At 45.4% G+C, this 15,587-nt stretch overlaps 2 protein-coding genes across 2 annotated transcripts; both read left to right on the forward strand.

Annotated features, from left to right (window-relative positions):
* Positions 1-6,337: 6,337 nt before the first annotated feature.
* cavin4b (caveolae associated protein 4b) lies at positions 6,338-12,645 on the forward strand. The gene is made up of 2 exons (XM_005950017.3): positions 6,338-7,036; positions 10,624-12,645. Exons 1-2 carry the CDS (start codon positions 6,674-6,676, stop codon positions 11,197-11,199), a joined length of 939 nt encoding a protein of 312 aa, XP_005950079.3. The 5' UTR covers positions 6,338-6,673; the 3' UTR covers positions 11,200-12,645.
* A 764-nt stretch (positions 12,646-13,409) lies between these two features.
* On the forward strand, positions 13,410-14,786 carry LOC121812512 (dynein axonemal heavy chain 5-like; the record flags this gene model as incomplete). Its single annotated transcript, XM_042214943.1, is given in 4 exon segments — positions 13,410-13,633; positions 13,705-13,913; positions 13,989-14,210; positions 14,478-14,786. Coding segments are annotated over 4 exon segments (897 nt in total), but the record flags the coding sequence as incomplete, so codon positions are not given.
* Positions 14,787-15,587: the final 801 nt, after the last annotated feature.

Below are 15,587 nucleotides of genomic sequence, written 5' to 3' on the forward strand. Positions count from 1 at the left end.
AAGCGTGGTCGGAGGCAGAAGCAGCATCTCGGGCACTTCCCGTCAGGAACGTCGTCCCGGATGATGTAGCTGCTCTTTCTTTTTTCAATGATTTTTTTAATTTTCCATCTTGTTTTTTATAAAATTCGACCTTTCGTACCACAGACTGCATTTTTGATATCTCGACTTTTTGGTGCCTCTTCTTATTTTCCCTCGTTTTTTGGAATAACCCGACATTACTGAGGGGCCTTATTTTCCACCTTTCATTCCTTTGGCTTCCCGTCTGCAGGTGGTTTTCAGTTTGTGGAGACGTGGCCGTGCTGCTGGCGTCCTCTCAGACTCTGAAACACTGTGGAAACTTTATTTCTCTGATTGTCTCGTCGCTCCGGACGTCCACACCGCAAACAGTGACGATTGTCTCAGTTTTCGCCCGGTGAGACGCACAGCAGGAGCGCCTCCTTTTTAGTTTTTCGGCTACGTTAGAGCTCATTCCTGCTACAGCTGCGGTTCTCGTCCGTCTTCCTCCCGCCCACACGAGGGCGGCGACCCTCATCCTGATTGGCTCTGGTGTACACGCACGTGCTGATCTGTGGATTCATCTCTGCTGAAACATGTCCACCTTTGTGGCGTTCGTGCCACATATTAATGACCTGGCTGGAGATTCGACCCAACGCACATTAGGTGGAACCCAGAAAATGAGGCGAGCTGATCGGAGTCGGTACTAATGGAAGAAGAGCTTCTGGTCACGTGATTTCCAGCTGCTGTGAACACTCGGACTGAAACTACACACTCGAAATGTCCTGAAGTGATGAGGTGCAGGAGCAGCTAAAGCCATGGTTGGAAGAACTGTTCTGAAGTGAAGTGGTCATGTGACTGAAGCTGTCACATGACCACTTCACTGCGAATTAATTTTTTGTTAAATCTTTGTTCTGTGATTGGCTGAATTTGTTCATTAAAGCTGTAAAACATGGACGCAGCTACTATGAACTGCATGCTCATTGGCTAACGACTTGTGATTGATGCCAGCCAATGAGCATGCAGTTTCCTTCCACATATAATCCTCCTTTTAGAAATGTGGCGTAAATGAGATTTACAAAACAGTCAGTTCATTTTTATTTAGTGTGGCCAAAATCAGTGACCGAGCAGGAGAGGTCAAAGGTCAGACAAGGCCTTTGTAGCAGCAGCTGTTGCCATCTGGTGGCCTTTAGATAGAATCCAGGTTTATTCATTTTTCTGAGCAGGAAGCTGCGTCCATGTTTTCTGCTGTCTGTGAAGGACGCTTTAATAATCCAGACATTTGGCATCATATCGTCATGACAACATGTTGGACTAAAATGGGGAAAACTGGGAGACAGAACTAACAGGACTCGGGTGTGGAGGTTTTCACTCAGACTGCTCGGTTAATTAGACCAAAGCAGCTTTTAAAATTCAGTCAAAACTGTGAATCTTCCCTAAAAATGTTATTTTCTTATCAGCTTCATATCAGCGCTTATCTGGAAATATGGTTCTCAGTCAGATTCTGTGTGCGCCACGCTTCTATCCTTTTAAATCTTCGCTGTGAAAGCGACAGATGTGATGAAGAGGAGCTGTTCTGCTCATACTGCCCCTCAGCAGGCTTCCTGACTTTGGCCAATCGGAAAAAGAAACAAAAAGGAGGCCTTGAAGGGAAAGCAGCTGATTTCAGCTGGAGGCAGCGAGGCTCTGCATGAAGGGCAGAATCAGATAAATGAGGATGATTTTGAACTGTGAATCATGCAAAGCTACGCTGGCGGTGTAATGACAAACAGGTGGAGCTGGAAATGAGCAGAAGAAATCCACTTCGAAGGTTTAATGAACGCGTGTTGTGGACGTTGCCATGTTGAGAATTCCCACGATGCACTGCTGCTCACGTTTGGCCAACTTCTCTTGTTTTTCTTTGTTTACTTTGTCACGCATGTGTTGTACCGCCTTAACTGTCCAGGGGGCGCTGTGCAGCGGGACTACAGGATTATCAGGGACCAGCGGAGCCCCGTGCCCCTCAGATGTGAGCCGACTCGTATCTCAGGCGTGTTTTTTGTTTTTGCCTTTGTGCTACGTCTCACAGGGTCAAACGTCACGTCTCCTTAGAGAAACTTTCTTTAAACACTTTTTGTATTTGTTACAATGAGATCCACCTGAAAACCAAAATGCTGTTTTTTCTACTGCTTAAAAATAATAATGAGGTACAAGCCGACATGTACAGGTTGCTATGCTAATTATTTTATTGCCTAATTTTCAGATGACGCCATTCCGGAAATGGATTCCAATGTTTGTGTGTTTGGACAAGCTGGCGATAATTTAAAGGACCTCGTCAAGCTTTTTATCTTCATTCTGATTCGTAACGATGGTACCACGTGTCCGTGTTGGTTGTTTTGTTGTGTTAGAAGGAGTAGGCCGATAAGCTGGGCTCGGGTTCGCCTTGCGCGCCGCTGCCCTGAGGTGAACCGCCACGGTCTTTGTGGCGCTTGTCGCAGGGAACGGGCCAGATGTTGCTGTAGATGTTGATCCTGCATGAACCGTGAAGTTGTTGTTTAGACTGTGCTGTAGCTGAATTAGCATTAAATTATGATGTTTGAACCTCTGCCTCTTCATGTGTCTGTTTTCTGAGCCGGCCTCTTAATAAAGCTTCACACAAACATCTGGACCTGTTTTCACAGCTGATACTGATCCATGCTTAAACACCTGGAGGTATGAATGCACTGGCTGCATTCTTTCCTAATGCCCAGCAGGGGGCAGTGGTGACGGGTCAATAATCTGTCCCTCAGTTTCTCACTCGCTCATCATCCCAACAATCTGAATATTTGATGGAAATAAATCCTGAAAATAGTTTCTGATGGTCAAAGGCCTCAAGCACAGTGCTCATTAAACACAGTCATATCCACGATGTTATTATTTGATTATAACGGTATTAAGTAAAAGTGCATTCAAACTGTGCTTCAGCAGATTCCAGTCCGTGACAAGGCCGCTGAATTTTAGTCTAAAAATGCCTCAGAGTGTTTTAACTATAGTCTTTGAACTATTTAAAGATTACATATAAATATGGGTATGACAGTGCGACAGCATGATTAAAGTCTAAATGAGCGTCTGAAGACGTGCTGCCGAGTGAAGAAGCCGAACACGTGGCCAGCACAGGGAGGATGCTCTGAATCTGAAATATAAAACTGAAGTGGGCTCTCGGCTGATTCCACATCCTGGATCTCAGCCGGCCGCATGGATGCAGCAGAGACCCCGACGAGTCCGCTTCATCCGCAGCTGTAACAGTCAGTGACGCTTCAGGTGGAGCACCTCAGCGAGCTGAAAGTCCGCCATGTTGGACCCGTCGATCATCGTGTAGCCTGACCAGCGAGGCTCCAGAACACAGCGCTTCCTGCTGTATGAACGGTTTCCCAGCCTCTCGTCAGGGCTTCAGCTTATTTATGACCCGTGCTAAGAAGGAGCCGGACAGAACAACAGTTCTTCAGGTTTCCGAAGGCCTTCCAGGGTCTTTGAACATTGGCCAGTTTCTCACCATTTTTCCGGTCCTTCTACCTAACGATTTTCAGAGGTTCCAAGCTGCACATCTGCTCCAGCCTGAACCTCGAGCTGGGCCGGTGGCAGGTTTCAAACTCCTTCCTATCTCATCTCAAGTGTTTTTACTTCACATTAAATTTTGACACCTTTGAGAGGTGGAAACCAAGCGCGCCCGGTGGCTGATGAAGCCTTCGTGTCTTCTGCAGGGAGGTGCGGTTAAATATAGCAGTGATGGCAGGATAATTATAGGCAGCAGCTGGTGGAGGGCTTTCAGACAGCGGGGAGTCCCCTTCTGTCTTCACCTGATTCTGGCCCACCTCCCTCATTCTCTGTTTTCTTCTGGTAGGTTAGAGTAATGATGGGTTGCATGTCAGAGCTTTGAACGCTCTTCTTTCTTTTTTGGTGAGGTCGGGCTACGATTGGAAAGGGTTCAAAAGCAGGAGCTGGATTATGTTTCCGATCTTTGTATGTTCACAGATGTTAAGAGAAAATCAGAAAGCTCAGACCACCAATGATTATGAGTGGTTTTACTTCATCCTGCTGAACCTTATACAACAAAATGCCATGAAACAGATGTCAGAAGTTACTACTACCATGTGTGCTTCTGTGCAGAAGTCGTGAACCACGCCTAATTTCTTTAAACTCCACCGTTTTCAGAGGAAGGGCTTTTGGGTTTGTTGAACCACTACATCTGACCTATGAATCTTTCAGGCAGAAGAAGACTCCTAATTCAAGAAATGAAACAGTGTTGTGTCCTAACATAACAGATGACTGACCAAAGAGCCGAGTTTTGTATCTTTAAGCTCAAAAGCAGGTCACAAACAAAACATTTGTTTTGATTTTCATTTTTAAATGGACATAAAATAGTATTTTTGCACCAACAAGGTGACTCCCAAAGAGCTGTTGGCTGGAAACTTGGCATATGGCGTGCAGTGTATCCTACTCTGAGAAAACTGTACAGAAGAAGAAGTGTGAGGCCTTCAGCTGCAGGTCAGTCAGTGGTGTTGGAGATCTTTGATAAACTGATGAATTATAAACTCAGAAAAGTTACATCAGAATCTGAGCCACCATTCGGGAACATCTGGAGGCATCTGATTATCAGCAGCTTCGTGTTTCAGCATGATACTGATCCAAACACACGGCCAGTGCAGTGAAAGCACATCTGGATAGAAACAGACAGAGGAACTCTGCCAGTCATGGATCGGCCTCCCCGGAGCCGGACGCCAGCATGACTGAAGTGGTAACTTACAGAGATGACAGAGTTCAGACTGAGCTGAAGAATGAAGGTGTTCATAAAGAATACTGACTTTTAAGCATAAAGGTAGAATTACTACAAACTCTGTTTTTGCCTTAGATACTATTTTTCCATGTATGCTTGCATGTTTGCAATAAATCACTGCATTTATTTCCCATTTTTCCTAAAGTAAATGTCCAAACATGCCCATAAGTGTTTCCTCTTCCTTCTTCCCTTTGTCATTTTATCAAGAATTCCCCGCTCGACCTCTCTAGGATCGTCTTTTTATTCACTATCATCGCAGCAATTAGCCGCAGTTGTCAGACTGTCAACCAAGTATATGTCTGTACCTGGAAGACTCAAGCTGAACTTCTAGGAAGACCAGTATGTTACTGCTAACTTATGGGTTTAGTGGGCAAGCTGGACCATTAAGCACAGGTGGTGGTTTTGCAAACATTGTGATAAATTAGCTAACTGGCAAAGGCTGCATGCTATGTGCTAACTGTAGGTGCCAGCTACAACTCAGTGGGTGACATCAGATTATAATATGAATGAAAAAGAATATATCTGTGGTTCTGTTGGGCTGGTTCAAACTTTAGCTTTGTAAGAGTTTAATACAGTAAAGCAGAAACTCCGGCACCCAGACGAGTATAACTGAACCTATCAAGAAGTATTAAGTGTTATAAAACAACAATACTTTTCTTTTTTCAAGAAAGGTGTAATTTAAGTCTACGAGCAAACAACAATACTAAGTGTTTCTGCCTCCTGTCACAGTTCGATCGTGCCTCTGCGTTCCCACTGAACACTTCTTCATGCTCCTACTAAAATCTGGCGTTTGAAAATTAGCATGTGAGATAGCAGAGCTTGATTTTAAAATGTGTTCACTTTGACTGAAAGTTAGCTCAGCCTATCACAACGTGATGTTGACTGCTTGCTCCTCCCATCTCTTGCTCCACTTCCTTATCCAAACTTGGACTACCCGGCTCAAGTCAAGAACAAAGATGGCAGTGAAGGCGAGTGTTAGCATCATGAATGCTCATTTGGAGGCCTGGGGTGCCAAAAACGTCTAAACCTGGAGGGAGGGATTAAGACAGAACAAGTGAAAAGGTGATGGGGGATAGATGGATGTGGAGAAATAGATGGGAGGGGGTTTCCATTCCTTTTAATATGCTCACGTCCCAAAGAAGCACAGGGAGTCACTTTACCCTCGCTGTATTTTTAGCAGCCGAGAACACAGAGAGAAGCTGGGATCCATGTCACTCTTTATCTCTCTCGCTCATTAACGCATGCATTCCCATAATATCCATTTCCACTTAAAAATCCTCTGATTGATGGAAAGTTTTGGCTAGTTCGGTGTTCCTCAGGGCCTCAACGTGACTTACCAAGTCAGATCAACGTGATCCTCACTGCTCTGTAACGTCTCACAGTCTGGGTGCATTTAAACTGCAGCTATGATACTGACTAAAGAGGATTTTAGCTCCGATCCACCTTCCGCTTTAACGCTCCCACTGCATTTTAGCTCATCTCTTTTTAGCCTCCCTCCGTCCCTCCTCTTGACTCCGATCACCCCCACCCCCCTCCCTTTCTCTCCCAGTAGGGTGGAGTCTATGAGTTGATCTGAACAGTTTCAGGGTCACCCTCCAGTCGTAGAGGGGTGATCTGGTCCTCCTGTCCTCCTGCTTTCTTTAATTTTCCTTTCTGAGGTCTTCCTTTGGATATTCCCAGTGTTTCGACAGTCATCCTCAAATTCATATCTTTGTTCTTCACATCTTTCAAATTTCACTCTTAACTGGAGTACATTTTACTGGAGTTTGCCTGTCCAAGTCATCCTCCTCTTCCTCATTACTTTGTTCCTTTTATCTCTGGATCACTGGACACAAACAGTCGATCGACCAAGCAACGAGAATATTACCAGCAAACCAAGCAGCAAGAATGACCGATAAACCGGGGATGACGGCTGGTGGCGGAGATGATGCGGGTAGCATCATGGCGTTGCTGGAACGAGTGGCGGGCCTCATGGACAGCGTCCAGGTCACACAGCAGCGCATGGAGGAGCGTCAGCTTGAGCTGGAGAGCACGGTCAAAACCATCCAGGCTGACGTTGTCAAACTGACCAATGAGCACGCCAACACCAGCTCTACCGTCGACCGGCTGCTGGAGAAAACACGGAAGGTCAGCCGGCACATCAAGGATGTCAGGGTGCGTGTGGAGAACCAGAACATCAGGGTCAAGAAGGTGGAGGCCACTCAGGGTGACCTCCTCGCCAAGAACAAGTTCAGGGTGGTCATTTATCAGGTAAGACTCTCACGCGTTCTCTGTATCAGAAAGTTCTTGTTCTTAATATGCTTCATGGATCAAGGAATGTTGGAAACAGTCCTTCTGGACATCCAACCAAGGGATTACTGACGTAGTTCTTCTTGTTTGAAGATCAGTGGATGGTTGATTCAGTAGATCTGAAATGACAAACCCAAACTAAACAAATTAACCCTGAAAACTGAACTGGATCCAAGCGGGCATATCAGCAGTTGTCAACAGTCAACACCAGCAAAACCAATTCCAATAATAAAGATATAATTTGGAGCTACCAGCCCGGGGGACTGGATTAGCCTCTGTCACTGTTCTGTGTCTAAAGGTGGCCTGGTGAAATGCTCCTACCATACAGCACCAGTGCAGTTAGCATTGTTTTATCAGCACAAAGAATCCTAAATCTTAGAAAGAGGACTTTCTTTTATGTCTTTATTAAGAAGCCAGAGTAATGGATTGGCTCACTTTGGGGTTCTGTGGGGTTTGAGCCTCTACATCATTATTTATTTAGTCCACAGTAATCCTGGCAGCCGGTTTCATCAGGGGACAAACTGAACTTTTGGACTGTAGAAGTTAATAAGGCCAGCTGGTGTTTGACGAAAGACGACTGTAAAGGTGGATCCAGCTGGTTTATGTCTAAAATAGGCATTCGCTCACCTCCAGGTCTTTAATTCCAAGAAAAGTCCGAGGATGTTTTTATGAAGTACACAAACTGCTGATGGGCGGTGGTCACTGATGTTAAACTCAAAGTGAGCTGCAGCTGTGATCTTTACTGGAGTTTAACATGACTGTTGTGTTCTTTGAGAGCATGTCTGTGACCACCTCGTTTTGTTTTTATGTCACTGTTGATTCACATCTGAGTTCTTTTAAGATTCACACCAGCCGATGAAAGTCTCAGTCTCAACCTCTGAGGTTTGAAATAGCAACAAGCACACCGGGATTCATTTTACTTCTTTGGCCTTCACAGTTAGCAGCTGGCAGCATGACAGTGACGCGGTTATTTTAGCCCTGGATAAGCTTCAGTGTGCTGAAAGGTTACCGCACAGACCTGAAGCTCACAGCGAGTCATGTACTTTAGAAAATTAAAGTAAAAGAGGACTGATTTCAGACTTGTGTGCAGCTCACGTATTATTGATTTCAGATTATCATTATTATTATTAACAGTTATAAAAAGATTATTATTTATCTTTTTATAACTGAGTTGGGCAAAACTTTTACACAAAGACGAGCTGTTAAACCAGCCATGCTCAAAGATGCAAACACACATTTGTGAATTTTATGCAATAAAGAGACACTGATGCTTCGTTACACAATGAAACCTAATTCATCAAAGAGCATTGCTTTTAGTTCACTGTGTGAAGAATCAGCTGATTTAAGCACTTGTTAAACATTAAAACATTCACTTTAAGTGACGCAGTGAATTCAGCATTCAAGTTAGCATGTAAGCTAGTGCGGTGACTGCAGGGCGTGGTTCTGTTACTGCGTCAGGTTGCAGTCCCGTCAGTGAGGCCACACAGAAATGCAAACATCGCGCCGTGTGGGATGGAAGCAGAAATAGGAAAGACTTCCATGTTTGTTTACGTTTTGTGAATTTTCACATTAACTCGAGTTTTTAGATCCTGTGATGCTACGTTCTCGGTTCTTAGACGAACGCTGATGTTTGGTGGTTGTGCTCATCCTGAAGCTCTCAGAGACTTAATGAGTGACGATCACACTCTGACTAAATAAACGACACTGTGACTGTGGAGTTCCCTCTCATGTAGAGCTGTGACTTTTACACAGCAGGCAGTCACATCCACCAAGGCCTCTTTAGGAAACGCCTCCCAGCTGCTTCTTTTCCACAGCAGTAAGAAGAAAATGAAGCGTGTTGAGCTCACAGAGCTGCTGTACTGTAAGTGACTGAGCCAGCTGACTGCTGACAAACCAGGTTATTCTGAGTCTGCAGCTCCTCCATCTCCTAATATAGTTGTCTGCCCTCCCTCATTCTCTCTCTGGCTATGAACCATTTCATTAGCTGCTGCCTGCTCCCAGTTAGACTGATGGAGGAAATCCTCCCAGTGGAAGCAAAAGCTGTGGGGACTCAGCACACAACCCATGTCAGGAGGTCAGATGGGCTCATAGCCTTCGACCCTCCATATTTGGCCCTTGCTCCTGCAGTCTGGCAGAGCAGAGAGGTCCCCGAGTTTCCTTTTTTTAACCACAAAGAATGAGTCAAATGGTTAAACTGTTTGCTGTTGGACGAGTCCATCCAGCTCGGGTTTCAGTCCTGGTCTCAGCTCAGGAAAGATGACCTCAGAAAGCTGCACACAGTCACTGCTGTGTGTTCAGCATCAAACAGCCTCACAGTCTGTTTGTGCACAGACGAACCCGACGACAGCAGGATGATCAGAGCGATTTAGAGGCTGAGTTTTTACCGTTCATTAGCTGCTTCCTGCTGTGAAGCTCAGCTCTGAGTGTGCTGTGTTCATCAGAGCTGTGGAAATGTCAGCTCAAACATATCAGGTGTCACATCTGTGATGCTTCTGTTAGCATGCTAACTACAAGTTAAGTAACAGGTTCATTTGGGTTTAACTGCAGGATTATTCACATTATTCAGACAAATAAGTCAAAGATGTCTGAGCAGTTTGGGAACAGAAACATTAAAAAATGTCGTGAAAAACATTTTTTTACAACATCAAACAGACTGATGAGGAATAAACAGTGTGACGGCAATAACAGTGTTCGTGTAACTGATTAAAGTGGACCAAATGTAAAAGCTGAATATAAAAAGAGTTTTCAGAATCTGAACATTTTGTAACATCAGTTCAGCTTTGATGTTTGTTTTTAAACCCTCCATAAGTAATCAGATTGGATTCCATGTTTCATGGATCATGTTGCTCATTAGATTCATTTCCATGTGATCTGCATTCAGTGAACGCGACATTTCAAAGTAACTTGAGCCCAACGTTTATGGATCCCATCGTCAAAGTATGAACTTCAGCTTCCTGAGACGACAGGATGGCGGCTCGGATTTCCTGATCGGCTCTTTTCCGCTCTGGTGTCCAAACTGCTGCACATGATGCTCACAGCACATCTACATCACTACAGATCAACATTATAAACAGTCTCATCTGGACTGTTTTCATTGAGTTGATTGAACTGGAGGCTGGTTTAAGCAGCACACCTGCTGCTGGTGTTTGCTATGTGGGGTCAGACTGCAGGTTTACTGGGCAGCTCCCAGTATGAATGAGTGGGACTGTGGAGCTGTAGCTTCACTCTCTGCTTTTCTGCGTAACCTGATCTCAGAGTTACAGACAGATGCATGGCGTGACGCAGCCTGGAGCTGAAAGCGATCCCGTGTTGCTCTGCGCTGCTAGCTGATATTAGCTTCCTGCAGGCGCGCGCTGAGCTGCAGAAACAGGTGCTGCAGGTTATTTCTGGATGCAGGATCACGGCCCAGCACAAGTCTGCATGACACACTTCATACAAAGACACAATTACATCTGACATCACTGCTGAACTTTGTCCACCAAAAAACATGGACCATTGAATCGGTTTGTTTTCAAGCTTGTTCTTTGCTCTCTCTCTCTGTTTCTCAGGGTGACCAGGAGGTGAAATCCGTCGCCCCGGGAAACGAGCCAGAGGAGCCCAGCAGCAGCGGGGCCCGGGCCAGTGCCGAGGTGGAGCCCGACAAGTTCGAGCTCCCTCCAGAGTCGGACGAGGAGTACATGGTGGTGGAGGAGGCCGACTCCTCGGCAGCCAGCCGCATAAAGAAGACGGGGCTGACGCGTATCGAGAGCTTCAAAGCCACCTTCTCCAAGGAGAACATGAGCAAGACCCGCGAGAACCTGGGCACCAAGGTGAACAAACTCGGCGAGCGCATCGTGACGGCTGAGAGGCGCGAGAAGATCCGCCAGTCCGGCGAAAGGCTGAAGCAGTCGGGAGAGAAGCTGAAGGACACCATCACCAAGAGTGTCCCAGCCAAGCTCAACCTGAAGAAGGAGAGGACTGTGGCAGAGGGCCAGGAGGGAGCCGAGGGCATCACGGAAGGAGCTCTGCCCGTCCCTCCTCCCAAGGGCCGCAAGACCAGCCCTCACGCTGCCAGGCCGGCCGAAGACGAGGGCAGAGCGGAGGGATCTGAGGTGCCGATGTACGACATGAAGCAGCTGTCCTAAAACCAGATCTGGGCCCTTTCTTTGGACTTCTGAGACACACTGAGAGGAAGGTTTTTGAGTAGCTGTACAAGAATAAATGATTCATTAAAAAATAAAATAAAGATTATTTTGTGTTGAACACTTGAAGGAAGCGAGCAGAGAACAGATCCAATCAGACTGAACATCAAACCCGGCTCCTGAGAGCAAGTGTGCTTCCGGACATTTACCATCAAATCCCGAGAGAAGTTATTTTTCTGTCTCGTGTTCAATAAACAGTGAGCTGGGAAAACTGAAGAACAGACTTCAGACGTTCCCTGCAGAGTTTCTGCTGCTCGGTCGTCTGCATGTTGCTGAGACTGAGCTGATGATGAAGCTGTGATGGGTTTATGGCACGTTTGGTTCTGGAGAAGAGTTTTGCTGTCGGTGCAGGTGAAACGATCAGAGGTTACAGCCTCTGGTTAAAGTGGAGGCAGCGATCAGGACGGCTGAGCAGCAGAGGTCTCGAGGGTCCTAAAGTGTAAAAGCATCAGTAACACAAAGATCACAGAACGGGATCATCCACACAACACTAACATCTAAATCCACGGCAGGAACTCTTCCAGTGTCCTGAAAAATCTGCGATGCTGAGATTAAAATCTGTCTGCTCATCTTAATGCAACATTTACTAAAGTCTGGTAGAAGTTTTACTGATTTCCAGTCACTTAGCAGACGTGTGGATGGGTGGTGGGTTGTAGAGCAGACTGAAAGCTTTAAGTTCATCCTCTGATTAAAAACAGATACAGGAAGTATAACCCTGGTGTAAGACAGGAAACAGCAACACGGCAGCCATCTTTTTCCTCCCATGATGTCCCAGCAGAAGCTGGGGTTTGTTAGATCCTGTTCAGAGGAAACAGGCTGAAAGAGTCGATCGTGGTTTTATTATGTGCTCGTTATGATTGAAGCTCTGGTTGTGTGTTAGAGACCTGCAGATTCCTCCACTCTGCCTCCTCCTCTGCAGGAATCAGCCTCTTGGCTGGTTTTATTCACCAACGTGAATAAAATCATCAAACTAATCCAAGTTCATTGTGAAAAGCCTGAAAATGGAGGAATAAATCTGTCAGTTACCGTATAAAGTTTGAGTTTGTCAGTGTTTTACACGGAGATGGTCGTCAGATGTTGAATGTTTAGCATGAATGTTCCACATCTGGAGAAACCTTCAAGATTAAAGCCAGTGAAAAGTGAAGAGTTTCTGCAGCAGCCGCACTTCCTGCAAATCTGTTCTTTCAAAATAAAGTGAAAAGTCTAAAATTACTCACGACAGGTTTAAAGGTGGTCACGTGGTTTTAGTGGAATGCCTACGTGGGCGCGTCCGAGTGATTTTGACTCAGATTCGTGCAGCGTGGAGCAGTAAACACTTGTTTTTGTTCATCTGGACTCATGAATGATTCCAGTTAGCACATTTCCAGCCAATGAAACGTAACTACAGATGAAGACAAACACATTTAAGCTGCCTGACTCTCGAGTGTGGCTGCATGCTCCCATTTTCAGTCTGTTTTAGTTTTCAGTTTAGAGGAACGCTGCAAACTCACACAAACTTCTTTCTTGTGAGGTTTTGTTGGCAGACTGATGAAAGCAGCAGCAGCTGGTGTTTGATGAGCAGACGTGTGTTTCCTGTTCTGTAATAATCAGCTTGTTACCATCACATAGTGAACTCAGCCGTGACCAATGAGGCCGTCCTCGTGCGCTTCTCTGGCGCTGATTCTGACTGTGACCTTCACCTCTGCAGGGTCGCCTCTGCTCGTGGCTGAGCTCGTCAAAATAAAAGCTTCTTCATTTCTGTGGCTGAAGAGGAGTCTGCTCTTCTTCACCAACAGGAAGTGAAACATTTCTCACTGATTCTGAAATCTTCACTTGTCTCACAAATTCACAGTAACACACACACACGGTTGTGTTTTCATATTCTTGTGGGGACATCTATTTGACATCGTGCTCTCCTCAGCCTTTTACTCTAACCATTGAGACTGAATGCCTAACCCTGACCCGACTGTCCCTGACACTAAAACCACATCCTGAGTCCCAAAAATGTCTTCAAACTTGTGGGGATGGGCATGTTGGTCCCCACAAAGACATGTAAACATGTACACCCACACACACACAGGCATTAATGACCTCACAGGTTCATGTTTGGGGCTTTTAGCATCTTTGTGTGTCGTGTCAGCGTCTGATTCTTTTAGATGAATTCAGACTTTAAATCATCAGCAGAATCTGGCATCTCTGAACCATCAAACACGAACACGTTCATGAGTCCTCTGGAGAAACATGACGTCTCTGTGTGTTTTGAAGGTCAAAGGTCAACTCCAGAAGATGGGTCCTCTTCAGCCAATGAACATCTTCCTCCGACAGGAGTTGGACCGAATGCAGCGTGTCATCAGCAGCGTACGGAGCACGCTCACTGACCTCAGACTGGCCATCGATGGTCAGTCACACGCACACACACACACACACGTTCACTGACGCTCGATCTGACTCGTGTTCCCGCCGTTGCAGGGACCATCATCATGTCTGAAGACCTGCGCGACGCCCTCGACAGCATGTTCGATGCTCGGATCCCGCGCCTGTGGCTGAGGCTCAGCTGGCCGTCGGCCACGCTCGGCTTCTGGTTCAGCGAGCTGCTGGAGAGGAACCAGCAGCTCAGCGCGTGGATCAGCGCCGGCCGGCCCAACCAGTTCTGGCTCACCGGCTTCTTCAACCCGCAGGTTGGTTCGTTGTTCCGGAAATCTGGAGTTTTGGAATTCTTCAGTTTTCTTTCCGAATGTTTTTTGTTTCTTTAGGGTTTCCTGACCGCCATGCGCCAGGAGACGACACGCTCCAACCTGTCCAGGGGCTGGGCCTTGGACACGGTCACCCTTAGCAACGATGTCACCAAGATGATGAAGGAGGACGTCTCAGCTCCGCCCCCTGAAGATGTGGGTGGAGTCTATATCTATGGCCTCTTTCTGGATGGAGCGGGATGGGACAGACGTGGCGCCAAACTCGTTGAGGCTCCGCCCAAAGTTTGTCTTTTTAAAATCAGTGTTTTTTTACTTAAATTAAAATAATAAACTGAAGCTTTAAAAAACTTCAGCGTTCAAAAGTCCATGTTTTACTGTTTCTGTATTTTTTTGTAAATTAACATAAAAACATTTTTTAAAAACATCTATAAGATTAATTTATTGAAAAATTATGAAATAATAATTAATTTGTCAGCAATTTAGGAACTAAATGAAATCAAAGTATTTTTGTTTTTGCTCAGTAATAATAAGTTTGTCTCGGCCCCTCAGGTCCTCTTCACCCCCCTCCCTGTGGTCCACGTCTTCGCCGTCAGCTCAGCCAACAGGCCGACAGTAAGCGTCCCCCTGGGGCGGGGGGCGGTCAGCCTGTACTCGTGTCCCGTCTACAAGAAGCCTCGACGCACCGACCTGAACTTCATCTTCTCCCTGCAGCTGAGGAGCCTGCAGCCGCCCGAGCCTGGACGCTGCGAGGCGCCGCGCTGCTCTGCGACTGCAAGTGATCCGAACGTTGTTGTTCCACAGACACGGACAGACACTCACCGTGGGGCTCTGCTGCGTCTCACTCAGACCTCCCCACAGTTTCAGTTTGAGCTTTTTTATTCTGATGTTCTGATAGTTTCCATTTTTCTTCAGCACCAAACATGTTTGTAGGTTTTTAGTCTGTTAAATTTATGAAAATCAAAATGTTTCCACCTCTTCTCTCTGCAAGTCTCTAATAATAATAATAATAATAATAATAATAATAATAATAATAATAATAATAATAGTAACATTAATGATCGTGTATGTGACCTCACACAGTAAAGCTGATGTGAGGATCATCCAGTTTTGGTGTTGTATGAACTTAGAATGCATAAAATAATAATTTGTTTTAATTAAAAAATTTCCATCTGTCATTTCCTGAGTGTTTCAAAATAAAAGTCCTTTCTTTCATGTTTTGAATGTGAGGCTGCTCCTGTGATGCCTTCAAATCTGTTTCAGTCTGCAGTTTTTTACAGTTCAGACCCAAAGTGACTCAAACATTTACTTAAAAGAGGTTTTTGTTCGTCTGGGTTTTCCTGCTCAGCAGCGCTAAACAGGCAAAAGCAGAAACACACAAACAGAAAGAAACAGGAAAATATGTGTTTCTGTGAACAATGCAGCAGCAAAATGAAAGACCAGGATTTATTTTTTAATGATGACAAAAACATTAAATGATCTGTTTATTTTCACATAAATGTTCCATCGGTCCTTCTTTTAAAAAGTTTAGAAATTAAAAATACTAATAACACACAGGAAAAAGCCACAGCACGAGTCCTGAAAGGCTTAAAGAGAAAATAAACGCACAAAGAATGAAAAAAAAGGCACAAAACCTCAAAACAAGAGTGAATTAAATCTGAC

The sequence above is a fragment of the Haplochromis burtoni genome, unplaced genomic scaffold (genome assembly GCF_018398535.1).
Source record: "Haplochromis burtoni strain Fernald_Lab_line unplaced genomic scaffold, NCSU_Asbu1 Contig_631, whole genome shotgun sequence".
Lineage (NCBI taxonomy): Eukaryota > Metazoa > Chordata > Actinopteri > Cichliformes > Cichlidae > Haplochromis > Haplochromis burtoni.